The sequence below is a fragment of the Carya illinoinensis genome, chromosome 14, assembly GCF_018687715.1.
Source record: "Carya illinoinensis cultivar Pawnee chromosome 14, C.illinoinensisPawnee_v1, whole genome shotgun sequence".
NCBI classification, from domain to species: Eukaryota; Viridiplantae; Streptophyta; class Magnoliopsida; order Fagales; family Juglandaceae; genus Carya; species Carya illinoinensis.
Genome location: NC_056765.1, coordinates 27,402,442 through 27,421,335, shown reverse-complemented (window position 1 = coordinate 27,421,335; position 18,894 = coordinate 27,402,442). Strand labels below are relative to the sequence as shown.

At 37.6% G+C, this 18,894-nt stretch overlaps 1 protein-coding gene across 4 annotated transcripts; it reads right to left on the bottom strand.

The window, feature by feature from the left end:
- Positions 1-6,249: 6,249 nt before the first annotated feature.
- Positions 6,250-18,297, bottom strand: LOC122294448 (transcription factor GAMYB-like). Of its 4 annotated transcripts, none has more exons than XM_043103181.1 (4): positions 17,452-18,297; positions 13,386-13,761; positions 6,923-7,930; positions 6,250-6,845 (listed from the first exon to the last, which is right to left on the bottom strand). In XM_043103181.1, exons 2-4 carry the CDS (start codon positions 13,743-13,745, stop codon positions 6,792-6,794), a joined length of 1,422 nt encoding a protein of 473 aa, XP_042959115.1. In that variant the 5' UTR covers positions 13,746-13,761; positions 17,452-18,297; the 3' UTR covers positions 6,250-6,791. The 4 variants fall into 4 exon arrangements, with proteins under 4 accessions (XP_042959115.1, XP_042959117.1, XP_042959113.1 ...); XM_043103183.1 differs by having other exon boundaries at positions 7,069-7,930; positions 17,452-18,296; XM_043103179.1 differs by having other exon boundaries at positions 6,931-7,930; positions 17,452-18,294.
- Between the last annotated feature and the right edge of the window lie 597 nt (positions 18,298-18,894).

Genomic DNA, 18,894 nt, shown 5'->3' with positions numbered 1-18,894 from the left:
TTAGTATTAGATTATTAGTAATTTAGTATAGCTATATATTAGTAATATTAGTTATGGTATATCAGTTATTTAGTATAACTATATTCTACATTACTATATTAGAGACTAGAATATTAGTATTAATATAAATATTAGTATTAGTTATAGCTAATTGTTATATAGTCTATATTAGAATTTAGAGTCTTTGTCTTAGACTATATAATAGACTAATAGTATTAGTACAACTGTATAAATATACTATATATATCTATACAATAGTATTAATTATAGTGATTAGTATAACTATATAATAGTATTAATAGTAGACTATTAGTATAGTTACATATTAGTATTAGTTATACTGTTATAGTGATTTAGTATAACCATATTAGAATAAGTATAACTATAGTCTATATTAGATTATTAGTATTTTTTTTATATCATATTAGACTATTAGTATTAGTATAAATATTAGTATTAGTTATTCATTCGGTCTGATTCAGGGTAAAAACCCCTGGACCAGGACTGGATCGAAAATGTTCGGTCCTATAAAATTTGGACTGAGGCCGACCAGACCTAGCTCCGGGTCGGTTCGGTCTGGATAAAAATGACCGGTCCAGTCGGTTTCTCCGGTCAAATCCCTAGACACTAACATGGATAAATTAAATTAAATTAAATTAAAAAAAAAAAAAACAAATTAACCTGACAAGCCTACAAAAGATGGCAAATAATCTGATAAGCCTACAACTATTATCAAAATAGGATATAGTGTTGATTTATCATGAATAGCAACTAATTAAGGCGATTAACATTACACCTCTAGGGTGAAAAGTTGATCATTTATTTGATTTGTGTTAAAACAAGTCCAGATTTTAATCAGGTAAAAGACATGTTAAGTGCACAATTTCCAGGATTCCTCATTGTTGGATATAATATGAACAGGATACAGTCCATTGGAAACCTCATTACTAATAAAAAAAAATTGAATGGATAAAATTAGGAAGAGATAATACAAGAAAAATATAAAGATAAGAGATAAGACTAGGAAGAGATAAAGTCAATAGAAGTTGACTTAGATACAAAAAAGGTGAAAGTGGTAGGAAGAAAATAAAACTCAACTACTTAAGCCCATTGGGGAACCATTACCAATAATAAAGGAATGGATAAAACTAAGAAGAAATAAGATAAGGAAGAGATCAAACCAAGAGATAAGGCCAAAAATACATAAAGCCAAAAGAAGTTTATTCATATACAAAAAATGGTGAAAGTGGGAGAAAGAAAGTAGAACTCAGTCACTCAACTACTCTAAACCCATTGAAAACCTATCACCCATAATAAATGAATGGATAAGAGTAGAAAGAGATAATACAGGAAAGATGAAAGATAAGGCTAAAAAGAGATAAAGTCAAAAGAAGTTGACTAGATATCAAAAAAAAAAAGTGGAAGTGACATAAAAAAAAAGTAGGACCCAGCTACTTCAAGCCCATTAGAAACCATCACCAATAATTAGGGTTGCAAACAAACCGAATCGAGTCGAATTCAAACATGGGATCTCGAGCTCGTTTAGCATGTATCTAAGCTCGAACTCGACTCAAGCTCAGCAGAAATTAAAAACTTCTACTAGAGCTCGGCTCGCCTCATATAGATTATGATTAGACTCGAACTCGAATTCGAGTATAATACATTCACAAATTTATATGAGCTCGAGTTAAATTCCCTGTTTTTGTTGAAACCCACTACCTAAAGGCCAAACCGCTCGAAGGGAAGGCCTATCTCAGCCTCATCAGAGAGGCATAGCAGCAAAAGAGAGCAAACAATGCAAAAATTAATCACAACAGAGAAAAGCCAAAGCTTCAATAGAGAGAGTGAAAACCAAGAGGGAAAAATCTCAAAACAAGATGCAGATAAAAATAGCACCAACAAACACCCATAAAGATTCAGAGGATTAGAAATCTATGGCTGACGTTTTCTTCACACATACAAAGCAACAAGGTCGGTTAAAAGACCCACAAGCAACAACTTATACCCCCCAAACAAGCAACTCTCTATAAAACCCTACTCAGAAATAAAATATAAAAATTTAAATTTAAATTAAATTTGCCCTACCCATCCGAGACGAGGTGGTGGTGGCAAATTAAATTAAATTTGCCACTCGACGAACGTGTAGCTAAGCTGGACCGGTGGCAGCAGGTGACACACAGAAGCACGGCAGAACCCATGAGAAAATGACAGAGTGTAGCGCAAGGATTGGAGGGGTTGCGGCGGCAATCAAAGGCAACGGGAGGCCCAGCCGTGTGGTGCAATGGTGGTGGCGATGGGGGCAGTGAGAGCAACTCACAGATGGTGGCAAGAAGAAGAAAGAAAAAAAAATGAAAGCAGGAGAACGGGGAGATGATGTTGTGCGGCGTAGGGAGGGGGAGGAGAAAAAAGAAAAGAAAGGGAAAGCAACGGGGAGACGAGGTCATGTGGCGCAGAGAGGGGGAGGGGAAAATTAGATTAAACTAGGGTTATGCGAGCTCCAAAACGATGTCATTTTGGATGGGGTTTAGAGGGCTAGGCTCCAGCACATGGGCTGGGCCCTTCATATTACCAAAGCCTACAAGATTTTTATTATAGTATTTTTATTATTTCTTATAGACTTATAGTGTCTTTTAAAAATGAAATAAATTAAAAAATATTTTTAAAAAATACTTAATAAATTTTTTTGCAATTGGTCATTTGTAATGTGGTTTAAATAATTCAATAAACTTGTTTCTACTTTAAAAAAATGACATTGGAAGAAAAGCCTTTTTTTTCATAGATAAAATTTTACCTATATTTAACTAAGATGCTTTAGGCCATATATTTCTCTTATTGTCAATTTATTTTCTATCAGATTGATATTTGTTTTCATACATTCATTTTTCTATTATACTTAATAATTATTTAGGTGAATGCTATATAATAATTATATTTTAATAAGAGCATATGAAAATGTAAATATTTATTATAATAGATTTGTATTTTTCACTATGCACATGTGCCTCTTACTAGTAATATTAAATATGACCAAATAATCAAAATGAAATTAGATAAGAAAGTGTAGTAATCAAATTAAAGTTGCTTACTCTTTATAAACATTTGACTCAATAATTCTTTTGTGAACTTAATACATTATTATATTCAACATTATTCTTTCGTCACCTAGTTATACATAAAGTAACAAAATATATTACTTATATGAAGTATAAAAAATAATACATATAAGTTTATAACACAAAATATATACAATAAAAGAATATATGTAAGAGTATATATATAAATATTACGAGTATTATGACGATCTCAAAACGAGTCGAATCGAGTTTATACGAATATTGTTCACGAGCCTAAACCGAGTCGAGTCGAGATTATATGAGTTTTGCTCGTTTAATATTCGAACCAATATTAGTGCTCACGATCAACTTATTTATTAAATGAACCGAGTCCGAGTAAAGTTTATATGAGTCGATCTCGAATTGTTCACGAATGGCTCTGTTCGTTTGCAGCCCTGCCAATAATAAAGGAATAAATAAGACCAGAAAGAGATTAAAAATAATAATAATAAGAGATAAAGCCAAGAAAAAATATCAAGAAGAGATAAATTAAAAGAAGTTGACTCATATACAAAAAATGTGAAAGTGACATAAAGAAAGTAGGGCCAAACTACTCCAAACCCATTGGAAATCCATCACCAATATTAAAATAATGGATAAGAGCCAAAAGAGATAAGACAAAGAAGAGAAAAATCCAAAAGATGAGACCAGGAAGAGATTAACCCAGAAGAAATTGACTCTGATACCAAAAAGGTGAAGGGGCATAAAAAAAGTAGGACCCAACTACTCCAGGCTCATTAGAAACCCATCACCAATAACAAATGGCGACATGGATAAGACCAATAAGAGATAAAATATGGAAGAGAAAAATTCATAAAGAGATTAAGCAAAAAAAAGTTGAATCAGATACAAAAAATGTGAAAATTGTATAAAGAAAGTAGAACCCAACTACTCCAAACCCATTGTAAACCCATCCCCAATAATAAAGGAATAGATAAGACAAGAGATAAAGTTAAGAATGGATAAAGGTAAAAGAAGTTGACTCATATAAAAAATGTGAAAATGGTGAACAGAAAGCATAACTCACTTACTCCAAGCCCATTAGAAACCCATCACCAATAATAAAGGAATGGATAAGAGCAGGAAAAGATAAGATAAGGAAGTGATAAAGATAAGAAATAAGGTCAATAATAGATAAAGTCAAAAGAAGTTAACTCAAATACAAAACGATATTGAAGTCAGACTCTCTCCTTTCTCTCTAAGAAACCCTACATCCAAACTATTCTTCGACCGGGGGGGGGAGCCGAACCCTTCTCTTCCCTCCCCCTCCCCTTTTTTCTCTTTTCTTTGCTCAGCATTCTGTTTTTCCTGTCTGTTTTTGTTTAGTTTTCGTTTGTAGTTTGTGTTTTCAGGCAAATAAGGGGGAGTGCTGACCGGGTTGCCTTCTAACCGCCGTTCGCCAACAAGCACCTCGCCAGGATGTTTGCCAGCTGCCGATCTTCAAGTCCTCCGAACACGGCGCCAAACGGAGTGGCACGTAACCCGCACGCGCGGGACGAAGTCTCGGACTCTCCAGAGCGTGGCCGCCACGCGCCACCGAGGAGCTACCGACCGATTCAAAACGGGGCTTTTCTGGGACCCCAGACTTCGAGAAAGCACATTCCGACCGTCGGCTCTCCTCCAACTTCTCTTGCACCACAACCTCTGTTTTTTGTGTCTTCCACCTCCGTTTTCAGTGGGTCTGTTGGTGTCTGTTTGGTTTTTATATTTTCACTGCCTCTACTGCCGTGTTTTTGTGTTGATTTTGGGTGTTTTGTACGTTTTATTTGAAGTCCACGGTGAGGTGGTGAGCTGTTGGGCGGCCTCAATCTGAGGCAAAGAGTTAAGAACAGCGGGCGATGCTACGGTCAGTGGTCGTACGGCCGGCCTTCACTGAGGAGGTTTCTATAATCCGTACGCAAGCTGGGTGTTCGTGCCGTTAGGGCTCGTAATGCCGATTTCCTGTGGAGAATGTGCCGTTGGAGCTCAAGCCGTGCTCGTAGTTGGGTTGTTTTTGTTGGTTTTGTTTTGTAGGTTGTCTGTGTTTTTTAGTTGTAGTCTAGGTATATGCTATTGGACTATTTGTTCATAGTATTTGTCTCCGCGTTCCGCCTCCTTGGAGGTTGGAGGGGCCATCCAGTCTCTAGTCATATAGAGTGGTTACTCTCTCTTTTGAGAGTTTTAGAAGTTTTAGACAATGTCCGTCATTTTGTGTGTAGGGAAGCTCCTGAGCAGTTACGTTAGTTGATTTTATAGTCTGGTTCTCCTGACTTATAAGTCACAGTTGTAACTTCGTTTACTGAATGAATGCAATGAAGCATATTTCCATTAAAAAAAAAAAAAAAGTTAACTCAAATACAAAAAATTTAAAAGTGGCATAAAGAAAGTAAGACTCAATTATTTCAAGGAATGAAAGTAGGAACCAACTACTCTAAAAGAGGAATTAAGAAAATAAAAAAGATATGTACAAATCTCTAAACTTCTCTACATACAAAGACTCCTCATATTATTGGCTCCCTTCCAGACTTCTACGGGGTCAACATCTTCTTCGAACTCTTTCAAACCTTATCTCTTACATTGTATTGAGAGCTACGAGAGGTTATAAAAGACTATAAAATCACTAATCATAGTTGATTTCTCCCAAAATGGCTCGCAAACATAAGCTTTTATGCCGAATAACGTAAGTCTATATGTCTACCATATCAACGGTCAAGCTATCATCATGGGCCATTCAACTGTATTGTAAGGCTTCAGTCATGCTGGAAAAATGCATCAACTCCTGTGCAATTTCCTTCATCCAGTATTCAACAGTTATACCCTTGCCCTGGAGGGAAGCCGTAATTTTTCCATTAATTGGGCTCCACACCAGGAATCGCATCCTTTGTTAAGGTATCAAAAGCCATACGAAATCATCCATCTTTTGTTCTCTAGATTGCGAGCCGGAGCGACATGTCTGACAATGAACTAACGGCAAACCAGTGTTTCAATGTTGGAAACGCAAGCAAGAAGAGGTTTTAATAGCAGGATAAAAGATATTGCGTTTGCACAGTCTCCAGTGTTTCACCATAAAATTAATTAATTAATTTAAAAAAATTAAAATTAGAAGAAGCAAGCAAGAATGGAGATTAATTGGCAAAACCTGTTTAGCAGATAGTCATTTCAAAGGACCAAACAAGAAGGATAAAGCCATCAAATTTGACCATTACCCATATTTCATAATGTGATTGAATTTCTTCTCCACAGTATCTCTTACAAATAAAAGCAAATGATCACAAGTAAACAACGAGACAATAATAACCATTGAAGATCAACACCATTAATTCTGATCAATACGCCTAGGATAAAATAATTTCGCACTCCTCTTTGGTGGAAATATTCTTCTGCCCCTGAAACTAAATCTTCCAAGATCAGCACCAAAGCACAAATTATAACAAGCAGGCTACAGAAGATCCCTGACGATTTCAACGATCTTCATTAGATTTTTATCTCATGCATGCACAAGATCCAAGTCGTGTTAAGAACGTAATAGTCACAGTGCCTTATCTGGGAGTAGCCATTGCTGAATTCTTCACTAAAAAGTGCATAATACAGCATCTGCATGAACTGATCTTTAACGATGCTGATTACTATTCCCAAACCAACCCAGGTCAAGTAAAACATCAGGCCTTATAAAGTTTCTCTGATTTGAATTGTCTTTCTTTACGACGTAATGACTTGGATCCTGATTGAACGTTTCAGACATAGCATCACTACCTGCATTAGAATGAATGGCAAACTTTATCAACATAACTACATATTTCATCTTACAGAGTGAATAAACAGTTTTCAACATTCTCACGCAGCATGGTTTCAATTGATTGGCATTCATCCCTTGAGCTTCCACCGACAGGAGTATACTCGCTGCATACTGATGCAGTAGAATGGCCCAAAGGTGAATTTGGGTCACCATATGTCTCACATGGATTGGTGGACAAACCTTTCACCACATCTCCTGGCATAACAGAAGTATCCAAACTTTTTTGGGGTGGATTCTTCCTCGATTCTTTCAGAGTACGTGACTGATAGACTATTGCTTCCAACAGACCATTGCTCCTTGGTGAGAGAAAACCTGAATGGGTCTGCTCTGTCGGAGGAGACTGGATCAAAGTATCAACAGACTCGAGTAAAGGAAGTGGGGAAGCAGGCTTGCCCCAGCTACCCAGTCGAGTTTCTGAATATTGGAGTGAAGGGAGCTCCAACTTCATAGCCACGGATATGGGCTCGGAAGAAGAAGAATTGCCATTTAAAAGGGCATGGCTGCCAGAAGGAACACCTAATGGTAACTGGTTACTGGTGTCAAGATCTGGATCAAATGAAAGCGGCAAGTTAAAGGATTTGGCAGCCTTCCGATCACAAGTATAATCCACACAGTGATTGAAGACTGGGATAGCACTGCTGACACTGCCATCCAGACCAGGTAACAGCGCCTCTGACTCTTGAAGGCATCTGGGGGGATGCCTTGTTTGGAACAGCAAGTCATAATTATCGGATGAACTAACACCTTGTTGGAGCATGCTGCTCGCATGTATATCAAGAAGCTTTGGGGTGTAGGAGAGATACCCATGATCGAATAAATTACTGAGTTCTACAACTGGAATCTCAAAATTATCTCCCTGCAAGTGATCATGATGCTGTGCGTCCCCGGTGGTCAACATCCCATTGTGATTATTGTCTTCACTACCACTCATTACCACAGAACACACGTCAGGTGGATAAATTGGTGTACCGGATCGTTGTAGTCTCTTAATTCTTGTATTCCAGTAGTTCTTTATCTCATTATCCGTACGACCAGGCAGCTGCTACAGGGAGAGAAGGAAGAATGTCAAAAGGTTGATAGGTCAGTCTATATCTGAACACATGAGCATACAAGACAAAAATGAATAAACAAATAAACATGCAAATAAACATATTGGTAAAGTAATGTAGCATTACAAGACTGGTAAAAGGCAAAACATAGTCAACACCGAGCTCACCATACAGCTGTCTTCAGCTGTAAGGGATTAGAAATGCGTGATTTGCAATACAACCATGAATATTTCAAACTTAGTCTCTGTTTATAGTGAGAGAAAAGAAAGTCGGAAAATGATGGAACCAGTGTAAATGGATGAATAATCTACAATTAACAAAAATGGGATCTTTCATATATCACTCAACTAGCCACAATCAGAAATATATGTGGTATCAACATCCAACTGATGGGGACATATAAACGGTTGAGGAAGGTTTACAATAGAGATGGGAATCTGAATTCTAAAGCACATATTTTAACTTAGGCCGGCAATGGTGCTGCAGGCCCCACCTAGGATTTATCTAGCTTGTTTGACTGTTGGAGCTTTTATTTTAGCTGATAGGTTCTTAACTGTTAATCCAGGAGTATTAATTTAGTACATATTATCAAGTTGGGTTTCCAGGGACTTTGTTGTCACATCCAACTCAAAGGACTGAATTCCAGAAGCCCCAATCTAGACTTCTTCATCCCGTTTTCCTCACCCCACCCCAACTTTCCCCCTCTTTTCTGATCACAGACAATCCAATAACCCCTAATTTTAGACATACAGCCCCATCCCACTGGTTCTGTGACTCATCCTCTTCACATAAAGAGGTTTTTAAGGTCTGCCTCATAAACAAATCTAATCTTAACAAGGTACCAATTTTCTTATGTGAGAAAACAAATGTTATCCCAACTTTTCTTGAAAACCTTTTCGAACTAGCTTCCCTCAATACCAAAGATTCGTAGTGTGAACTTAAGTAAGAAACTGGCAGATTACTTGCCTCAAAAGGAACATAGTTTAGGAAAATGCTACTATGCTGCAGGGATTTGCCCCCTTATTTTGACCGCTCATGTTTTTATATTTTTTTAAAATTTTTTTTTTGAACTTAATGATTAAGGAAGTGATTTTTAGTGTACAGGTAATTTTTTTTTTTAAATATTTCAATATGTTCAAAAAATGAAAAAAAGAAAAGAACGAAAAAATTAAAGAGAAGTTTGTGCTAGGCGGCACACCCAGTGGTCATTACTGGGCGGCAGCCTAGCATGACTCCATAATTTATAGGTATAATGAAGCTGTTCACATGACAAATCCAAAAAATTCATAATAAGCTCAGTTGGTTTGAAATAACCAATTGTTGCATATCTGTATGATATAGGGTTTAGGAACATAAAGGATTGAAAGCAAGCCAATACTATAAACATCTTACATGAATGGTTATAGCCATTTCACCAACCAATATAATGCATTTGCAGTAATTAGAATGTTTCTTCCCAATTTCAGACTATATAGATTCAACTTGGAATGCTTCTATTTTCAAAAAAAGGGAGTAAGAATCCAATTTTTTTTTTTTTTTTTTTAAGTAGAGCAGGTATCCAAAAATGAGGGTATATATGCTGAAAACTCAAGTGTATCCGTTTGTACTCCTGACATCAGCATCAAACATCTGCCTGAAGAGAAATTTTGTTCTTCTGTCAGTCAAACAAGAGATAATTAAGCAATATAGCCAGCCTAATTTTGAAGAGTGGGCTCGAGAACTTAAGATGTTACTACGGTTTTTGACATTTATCCCATTTTCTCAAGAGCCAAACCCTTCAGATGGAAATTTAATGGCTGCTCAATACGAAGTGTTAATCAGAACAAATGTGGCAAAAGTTGGCCATCGAACCAGCGCATTACAAAGTAAGAACCAGGAAAAACAAGGCACAACAACAGAAGTATCTTCTTAATTGGGACTGTCAATGTTGTTTAGTAGCAAAGTACCAAAACTCTAGCTATTGTACATCATGCTAATATTGCACACATACCCAGTCAAGACAAAAGTAAAAAAAGCAATCAACTGAGAACCAATTAAGTTAGGAAAAACAGGACTAATTTTTTTTTTTAAGTAAAAATATTTTATATATCAAAAGGAGTAATCAAGTACACTGACCGTATACAAGAAAACACCTAGTCCATAATAAAGCGCCCTAAATGACCCAAAAACAACCCACAATACACTAATCCCAAAACTACCCAAAAATTACACTGAACCTGAACCCCTTGTTTCCCATATAATTAATACCCAAGCCAAACCCCAACCTCTTGTGTTTCCCGTCTTCACATTGCCCTCCCTTTAGACTTCCCTCTAACTGAGCTACCTCCCTTAGTGTCATAGTTAATTGCCCAAGAAAGACGCTGTAACTCCCTGTTTTTCTTGAAACTTTTGGTTTCAAGCGTGTGGCTTGCCTTGATTGCGGTGATTAGTTCATTGAACTAGTCTTCGCATCCTCCATGTGAAATCCCCACGAAAGGCAAAATCCAATCCGCTATCGAAGGAAAAGAGACCAGGGGAGCAACATTATCCTCAGACACATTAACCAATTGCATTCCCAATTCTGGACTTTCTTCCACGCAAGGCACTAATGACAAGTCCCATACCTCCTCATCAACTCCATCGTTTCTTTCCAACCCCATTAGAGCTTCTGGGGTGACAGCAAGTCCCTTCACCTCAGGCGACCCTAAACGAGCAACTTTAGCAGAACCTACATCTCCTTTACCATTTTCGGACAAGGGTGTAACCCCGCCTAACGGTTTATCCTGTGTTACTTGAGGCAAATGAAATTCCATTACTGCATTCTCTACACCAACATTCGACGAAGACCCCACTTCAAATAACCTAGATTTCCTTTTGACTTGCCACGCTCTCCTAGAACTGATTATAGGGACAGGACCGAATCCGATTTTCCGTTTTCCTTTATCTGAATTTAAAGGAATCAGGCCTATCTTAGTCTTAACAGCCCTATTGCCTCCAGCTGAAACCGTGTCTATTTTTGTTGACAAGAAAGCTATCGCTGTCTTCAACTCGGCAAGTTGGGTTTCCATATATCCTTTAGAGAATTTTGCATCGCTTCAAGCTGGTTCTGAGCTTGCATGATTTGCAGACCACTTTCACCATTCCCCTTACTCTGAGCCACAAAAGCATGACCCATCTTCAGAGCTACCGCATACGATCGCTTCGCCACCTTGGATGTGCTTGGTCTGGTGTTCTCGATCTTCTTTTCCTTTCTTGACCCCTCATCACAAGGCAAATCGGCAGCTCTGCATAATTCCGGTGCAAACTTATCCCAACCTTGTCCTTCATGCCCTTCAGGAATTACAACACTGCTTCGCCGGCCTCCTCCACCATATTCGATGATAGTTAGATACCAACCATGCTTGTTGGAGCATCGTTGGGTCATAAATTCTTTGTTACCTTCATGCAAGTGTTTTGTATAATCTGTATTTCTCCTCGCCATTAATGCTTCTCCCACCGTAGCAATCAACCAATCTATACCATTCCGACCCATTACTACCGATCTCCAAAACCTTCTGCCCCTCTCCACTATTTTTAAAGAAGACCTCCAAGTTTTTGGCAAAAACTCAAAAGCCTTCGATTCCACCCAAAAACGCACCATTTGACCCATACTGATACAACTTCAAAAGTAGAGGCTTTTCAAGCTATACGGGGCTTCATTCTGTCGAGAAAATCTGGAAAAATGCCCAACTCAAAAGAAACCAGTTGCCGAAGGTAGGCCGACGTCAGAGGCCAGCAAAGAGGTTGCCGATGTCCGTCAAAAAGTTCTGTGAAAGCCAACAGGATCGCCGCTCCTAACAAATCTTGGAAAAAAGAGACCCAACCCAAATCTATGGAAGCCAACAGGATCGCCGCTACTAATCAATTCTTGTGTTTTGACCTTTAGACAAATTAATCACTGACTTCTAATTTTGAACTTTTTCGTCCCTATATTCTCAACTTCGGTCGTTTGGATCCTTCCATTACAAACCCGTCAGACCCATTAGCAGAGCCCTTGCCACATGGCTCATAAGCCACATCATCGCCAATTACAATGCAACACACATCATTTTAGCTGTGTGTACATCCACATGTCACAATAAAAAATATTTAAAAATAAAGAAAAAAACAAATAAAAATCTAAATTAAAATATTATAGGACGGGACAAGAGGTTCCCTCCCAAATCAATTTTGTCACCGGGTGGATTTGGGGTGGCAGTGAGAAAGGCCCTTTGATCGAGAGGGGACCTCCCCTCCCAATCTGTAAGCCACGTGACAGGAGCTCTGTTAGCGGATCTGACAGATCTGTAACAGAATGATCAAAACGACCGAAGTTGAGAATATAGGGAGTGGAAAAGTTCAAAAGTAAAAATCATGGAGTAATTTGTCTAAAGGACAAACCATAGGAGCTATTTGGTATTTAACCCAAAAAGATTGCCATGTTCCAGAACTATAGTATTGAACAATTCTGTTGGTGTCAAAAGGAAACTTGGGGTTATGAGACTAAGAAGCACAGACAGTTATACGGCACCATGTTCACATCAGCGGCCATTTCAGCACACCAATCATCTGGGATCACATGAACATTGAAAAAACTCTCATAGGCTATTTCCATAATTCAATTTCAAATAATAATAATAATCAACAACTCCCTTACATATGCTTGACATTGTCCTTATATATAATCATAAATAAAAAATTTTAAAATCGATTTAAGCACTAAATCCACATTATAAGAAAACTCTGAAACCTTGTGGATTTTACCAAATGACTCCAACGTTTAGAGCTACCAAATACTCAAAAGCAATCCAACAAAAAAACTAAAGAGAAACAACTGTACGTAGAGACTCTAAATGGATTTAAAATTCTTTGACCAATCAAAATTAAAAATTAAAAAAACAACTAATAAGACATCTTCAAAACCATGATAACTCCTAATATAATAACTCAAACTCATTCAGCCAAATTGACCAGTTCAAACTCCCCTATGATTTGTAAATGGGCTCCAAGCCTCCAACTCTAAGGCTTGCGTCCATTACAGAGCTCCGTCTGCCACTCCCCATGAAGTCGCATAATTTCTTCTTGTTTGACTAATCTCAGAAATATTCAGCTGGACTTGAAACAACAACAAGACTTTAGTTATTAATTTTCACTATCTTGGGCATGATCGATATCACTGGCTTTCATGGTTAAAAATTTTCCAAAGAGTAACGCAAACTGGCCTGCATCAATATTTATCTAAATATGTGGGTGCATTTGAGTGTGCAGACACAGAGTCCACTGTCTGCCCATTAAACATGGGCATGAGATGTACCTTATAAATGAAAATACCATTCACATCTAAAAGTAACTAGACATATCAGAATATACTCATAAAATATATATATATATATATATATCAGAATATACTTATTAGGAAACTACGACTGAAAGTCGAAAATTTTCACTAACCTCTCCAGCCATTCGAGCCCATTTGTTTCCCATCTTAGCATGCATTTCAATGATACGGCGCTCTTCCTCAGGAGTGAATGCACCCTTCTTCAAATCTGGTCTTAGGTGATTCGCCCATCGTAGACGGCAGCTTTTCCCACACCGGGAAAGTCCTGAGTGCTTCTGTACAGCATTCCAGTTCCCCTCTCCATACTTTTCAACATATTCCACCAAAATTGCATCTTCCGCTGATGTCCAAGGGCCTTTCTTCAATGGAACTCCTTCCAAATCTCCTTCAGCTTTAGCTTCTTCAACTGATTCCAAATCTCGCCTACCCTTTGACTTTTTTGAGCTCTCACTCTTGTTCACTGTGCCCATCATCTCTCCTCAGATATTCCTAAAAGATCATGAAAATTAACATCCCAACAAATAAAGATGCAGCAAGTGAGTTGGCATATCAGAACATGTGGAAGCAAAACATACAGATTAATCAATGGGAAATATTAGCTGCAGCAGCTTTGTTTATATCAGAAAGAGAGAATAAACACGAAATGAAAATAGAAGGAAAAAGAAGACAATAGACCAAGGAAAAACTTTTTTTACAAGTAAAAGATTATATTAATAAGAATAGGCATAGCCCAAGTACACAAGGGGTATACAAGAGATAACATATTGTTAGGAGGAACAATGGAAACAAGAAAATCATGAAAGTCTAGGCCATTGAAATCTACAGCTTTAGCCCATAGGAATAAAGTTTTAACAAAGAATAATCTAATCTCCTCCAATGAGTGCTCCTTATCTTCAAAAGTCCGATCATTTCATTCATTCCATAGGAACCATAGAATACAAATAGGAACCATCTTCCACATAGCTGTGATTTGTGGAATACCACCTAGGTTCGTCCAGCTGGCCAGAAGCTCAACCACAGTACCGCTTCTATCTCTAACCATCTGAGGACAGCATCCCATAACGCTTTAGCAACCTCACAATGTGGCATAAGATGATCCACAGTCTTGCTACTCTTTCTGCACACAGCACCAGTCAACAAGAATCACCCGGCGTTTCTGTAAATTATCCATAGTCAAAATTTTGTCCAAAGAAGCTATCCAAGCAAAAAATACCACCTTGGGAGGCACCTTATTTCTCCAAATCCTTCTCCAAGGAAAGTGATTGTTCTACAGATATGTGAAGGACTTATAGAAGGAATGAACAGAAAAGGTACCTTTTCTAGCAGGTACCCACCACAAACTGTCAGTTCCATGAGTACCAACCAAGGAAAAACTTGCCCTCAATTCAGAAATAAAACAATTGTATTTCAAGAAACAGATCAGATATCCTTGAAATTCATTTTACACTGCATCATTCAGACCTGAATGAAGCCTGAGAAACTAATGCTATCCACAAAGAATGCTTTGATGAAATTCAAGTTAAACCGTACCTCCAACACTTTTGAGCAGGAAATTTCCAAACTATAAGGCCTTTTAATACATTTTACACTAGAATATGACTTATTGGCAAAAGACGGCAGCAAGTTTTCATGCATTTTTATCAGCAATCTTTTAGAGGAAGGTAGAAGGGATTTTATAACTCTATGTAAGAAACCGAGAGACTTTTGGTTTCTCACATGTCCCAAAGTGCAAAAAACTTTAAGAGCCAAAGCTTTTATTATGCTATTTTTTTCCTTTTGCCGCAACCTAACAGAGGACAAAACCTAAAACTCATGGTAGGCTCGAGTGGTAAGGGCCTTGGTCTTGGTGGTATGCTCCTTCCGGGTCTTAAGGTTCAAACTCGCTTGTGCAAATAACTTTTAGGGGCCATCGGACCAGAAGAATTTACCCTTGAATTACCCAAGGTGCACTTGTGGGAAACTCTTTACCAAATGCTTGTGCGCCCTCAAGATTGGTCGAGACTTCATTCACGGACATCCAGCACCAATAAAATAGAAACAAAGCACTAAATTTGTTAAATTCAAAGCAGGAAAAAACTTAGAAGAATTGAACTTTTACCCAATTGAATACAAGATTAGATAACTTGCAAAACTCATTAGAGTCACCTCAAAGTCTTTAATTCACCCCATTTCCAAAACCCAGATGGTCTAGTGCACTGATCCAGTTGAGAGAGGAGGGGGTGGAGGATTACAAAAAGCATATATATTGAAGGCAAAGAAACACAAAGCTGTGGAATGTTATGGACCATGAAACCTATCTTGAACAAAATTATCGTACTGAAAGTAGGTTAAATGAACTCAAAGGCGCTTGAATAATTTCAACAAAAATACATGTATTATCAGAAAGCTAAAAATTATTCACTGCATATTCCCTATAATTCAGAATACAATAATATAGAATAATAATGAATAATATGATTAATAAATAAAACAATAAATATTAACTCTAATATAGAAGCAATTAATTTTGTTTTTTTGATAAGTAAGAAGTAAATTTTATTGAAGTGAATGAAGATTGGCAAAGTCATGAACATTAGTCCCATTAAGCACAATGGCTGAAAACCAGAGTATTAAAGTTTGCAAGAAAAAAATCTGAAGTTCCACCAGAGTACGCTCCCTATCATCAAAACACCGCGCCTTCCTTTCCAACCATATGCACCACATAATACACAACGGTATCATCTTCCATGCTGCCATCACATGAGAACAGCCGTGGATATCCTTCCAACAAGCGAGTAAATCAACCACCCTCAGAGGCATTACCCAAGCAACATCAGTTCTTCTAAAAATATCATTCCACAACGTTCTTGTCACCTCACAGTGCAATAATAAGTGATCCACTGACTCTCCATGATTTTTGCATAAATAGCACCAATCCATCACTATGAGCCCCCTCCTTGTCAAGTTATCCGTGGTCAACATGTTCCCAAGCGCCGCAATCCATACAAAGAAGGCCACTTTGGAAGGCACACGAGACCTCCAAATACTCTTCCACGGGAAAGTTTCAATACCTTGAGATGCCAATAATTTGTAGTATGCCTTCACGGAGAACTTCTTGCTGCCACTGGACCTCCATTGTATCCTATCCCCTTGTGCCGTTAGCCTCCCAAAGGAGTATAACAACCTGAAAAAATCTGAAACTGTTTGCAATTCCCAATCATGATTAGCCCTATTAAAAAGGACATTCCATTGGTGATGAACATGAGAAAGTGCGTGAAGATCCGCCACAGAAGCCTCCTTGTTAGTAGCAATTCCGTAAAGAGCTGGAAAAAGCACTTACAAGAGCATTCTCACCGCACCAAACATCATGCCAAAACCTGATTCTGGTTCCCTCTCCAACTACAAAACGGATATGATTTACAAAACACAACCAGCCCCTCCTAATAAATTTCCACAAGCCCACACCATACCCCCCTCTCACTAATTTAGAGCACCAACCCCCCCAGCCACTACCATGTCTATAGTCAATAACTTCCTTCCACAACGAATTCCTCTCCAATTGGTATCTCCACAGCCATTTACCCAGCCATTTATAGACATAAGCGAGTATGGGGTATCAAGCCCACATCGTTACGTTGGAAGGCTAGGAGATATATTTGACATTGATTCATCATTTTCAACATCTCTAATTTAAAACAGAACATGCATTTCGGTTTCATTCGGCTCCTTTATGAAAGAGAAACATACAAGGAAATGGAATTATTTTGGTTTTCAATTCATGCTGAAGGGTCTGGCTTCAGTCCAGTTCCTGTGTGAACTGGAGAAAGGCAGATGCCGAAAAGTGTGCACATCCAGATGTCCAATTAGCACCAGAACTGGACAGAAGCAGGACATACAACTGGATCTAAGTTAATTAGTAGCTCTAGGATCATTGAAAATTTTGTGTTCTCGGGTCTTATTGGAGGAAAATTGTTTTGCCAAATACAGAGAATAAGATTCATAAATACAGACAAGAATAGAATTTCACTAAATACCACAACTGCAACAACAATAATTACCATATTCATGCTAGTAATAAACAACCTATCTTACTAAAAATAAGGAAAGGCCCTATCTAAGCCCCATCGTTATTAAGCTACAAAAGCTGATGATGAAAATGATAATGAACAGAATTGGCAAGAAATGACCTTTTCACTTTACCTGAAATATTGAAGACTGCAGGAGTTGCAGAGCTCAAATGATTGGCATCAGCCACTGATAATTTTCAAAACCCCAGAACCCTAGAAAACTCACTCAATCCAAAACAGCAAGATAAATTTGAAGCGGAAATTATTTTAGAAAGTTAAAAAAAAATAAAGACGATAGGAAACGCCAAGATAGTCCATAGGAGCTCGTTTCAAATACCGGAATTCACCAATATTGACATAGAATTTTTCAAATGCAGGCTTTGTTCAAACGTATAGAAAAATAAACAAGAAGCCGATAAATCAAGAACGAACGTGAAAACCGACATTCAGTTCAACTCTGATCCTCTAGTCAGAAAAATAATATTAATCAGAAAAGAAAGAACAGAGAGGTTCCCAGACCCAGCTTAGGAAGTTTAAGAAAAAAAGAAAAAGAAAAAGCCCAGTGAAGAATGAGAAGCAAGAAGGTGGATGAAAGATAGAGGGAACGAGAAAGAGATGTACACGTAAAAATCCCCCCGACCCTAACCGTAGTCAGTGAAGAAGCAATTGTTCGATCTGAGCATAGAGCCGAGAGCGAGAGTGTTTGAGAGCCGGGTAATAGAAAGTGACAATCTTTTTGATGCGCAGAGGAACGGTGGATTTGAAGATCAAGGAAAAGTACAAAATGTTGGAAGAAACCCGCTTAAATAGAGAAAGGAAGCCGCAAAAAAAGTGGATATCAGGAGAGTCAGATAGGCAGCCACTTTTCGTTTTAAAGCTTAATATGTTACGGATATTTTGTTTGCGTTTTATACTTTCTGTACTTGGATTGCTCCTTTAACTTCTCACTCTGGATTCTCCCTCTCTTCACATATCAAGTTCCTCGCCCAGAAATCCGAATCGAAATGGCAAAAAAGATAATCATTAAGGTAATTAAGGTTGTCCCAAGTTATGATTGAAGCTAATCTGAGTTAAGAACTTGAGAATTCTAATCTTTATTACCTATGCTTTCCACGAGAGTTTTTATTAATTTAACGCATTAATTTCTTTTTATTATTCTTTTGCCGGAATATCTTAGACAACCAACAACCTACGGATCTCCCCCGCTCTTCCGGGAGATATTGGGTCTCACTCTCCTTAATTTAAGGTTGATTTAAGGCAAAATATTAATTATTAGTCATTTTTTTCGTATTTTTTATACACTCTACTGATATGATAATTAAAATAATTATTATATATTTAAAAAAGTGACAAAACCCATCACATTAATAAAATGTATAAAAAATACATAAAAGTGATTGAACATAAAAATTTTAAACCTATATCGGCCATAAATCATGTATTGTTAAAATAAAGTTTGTGTGATGTTTGTAATGTTTATTGAGAGTGACTAATAAAGTGACAATTGGACTACTGATATGTTTCTAAAAATATATGATTTTAGTCCGATTATATGCGTTACAGTGGTTAAGATTAA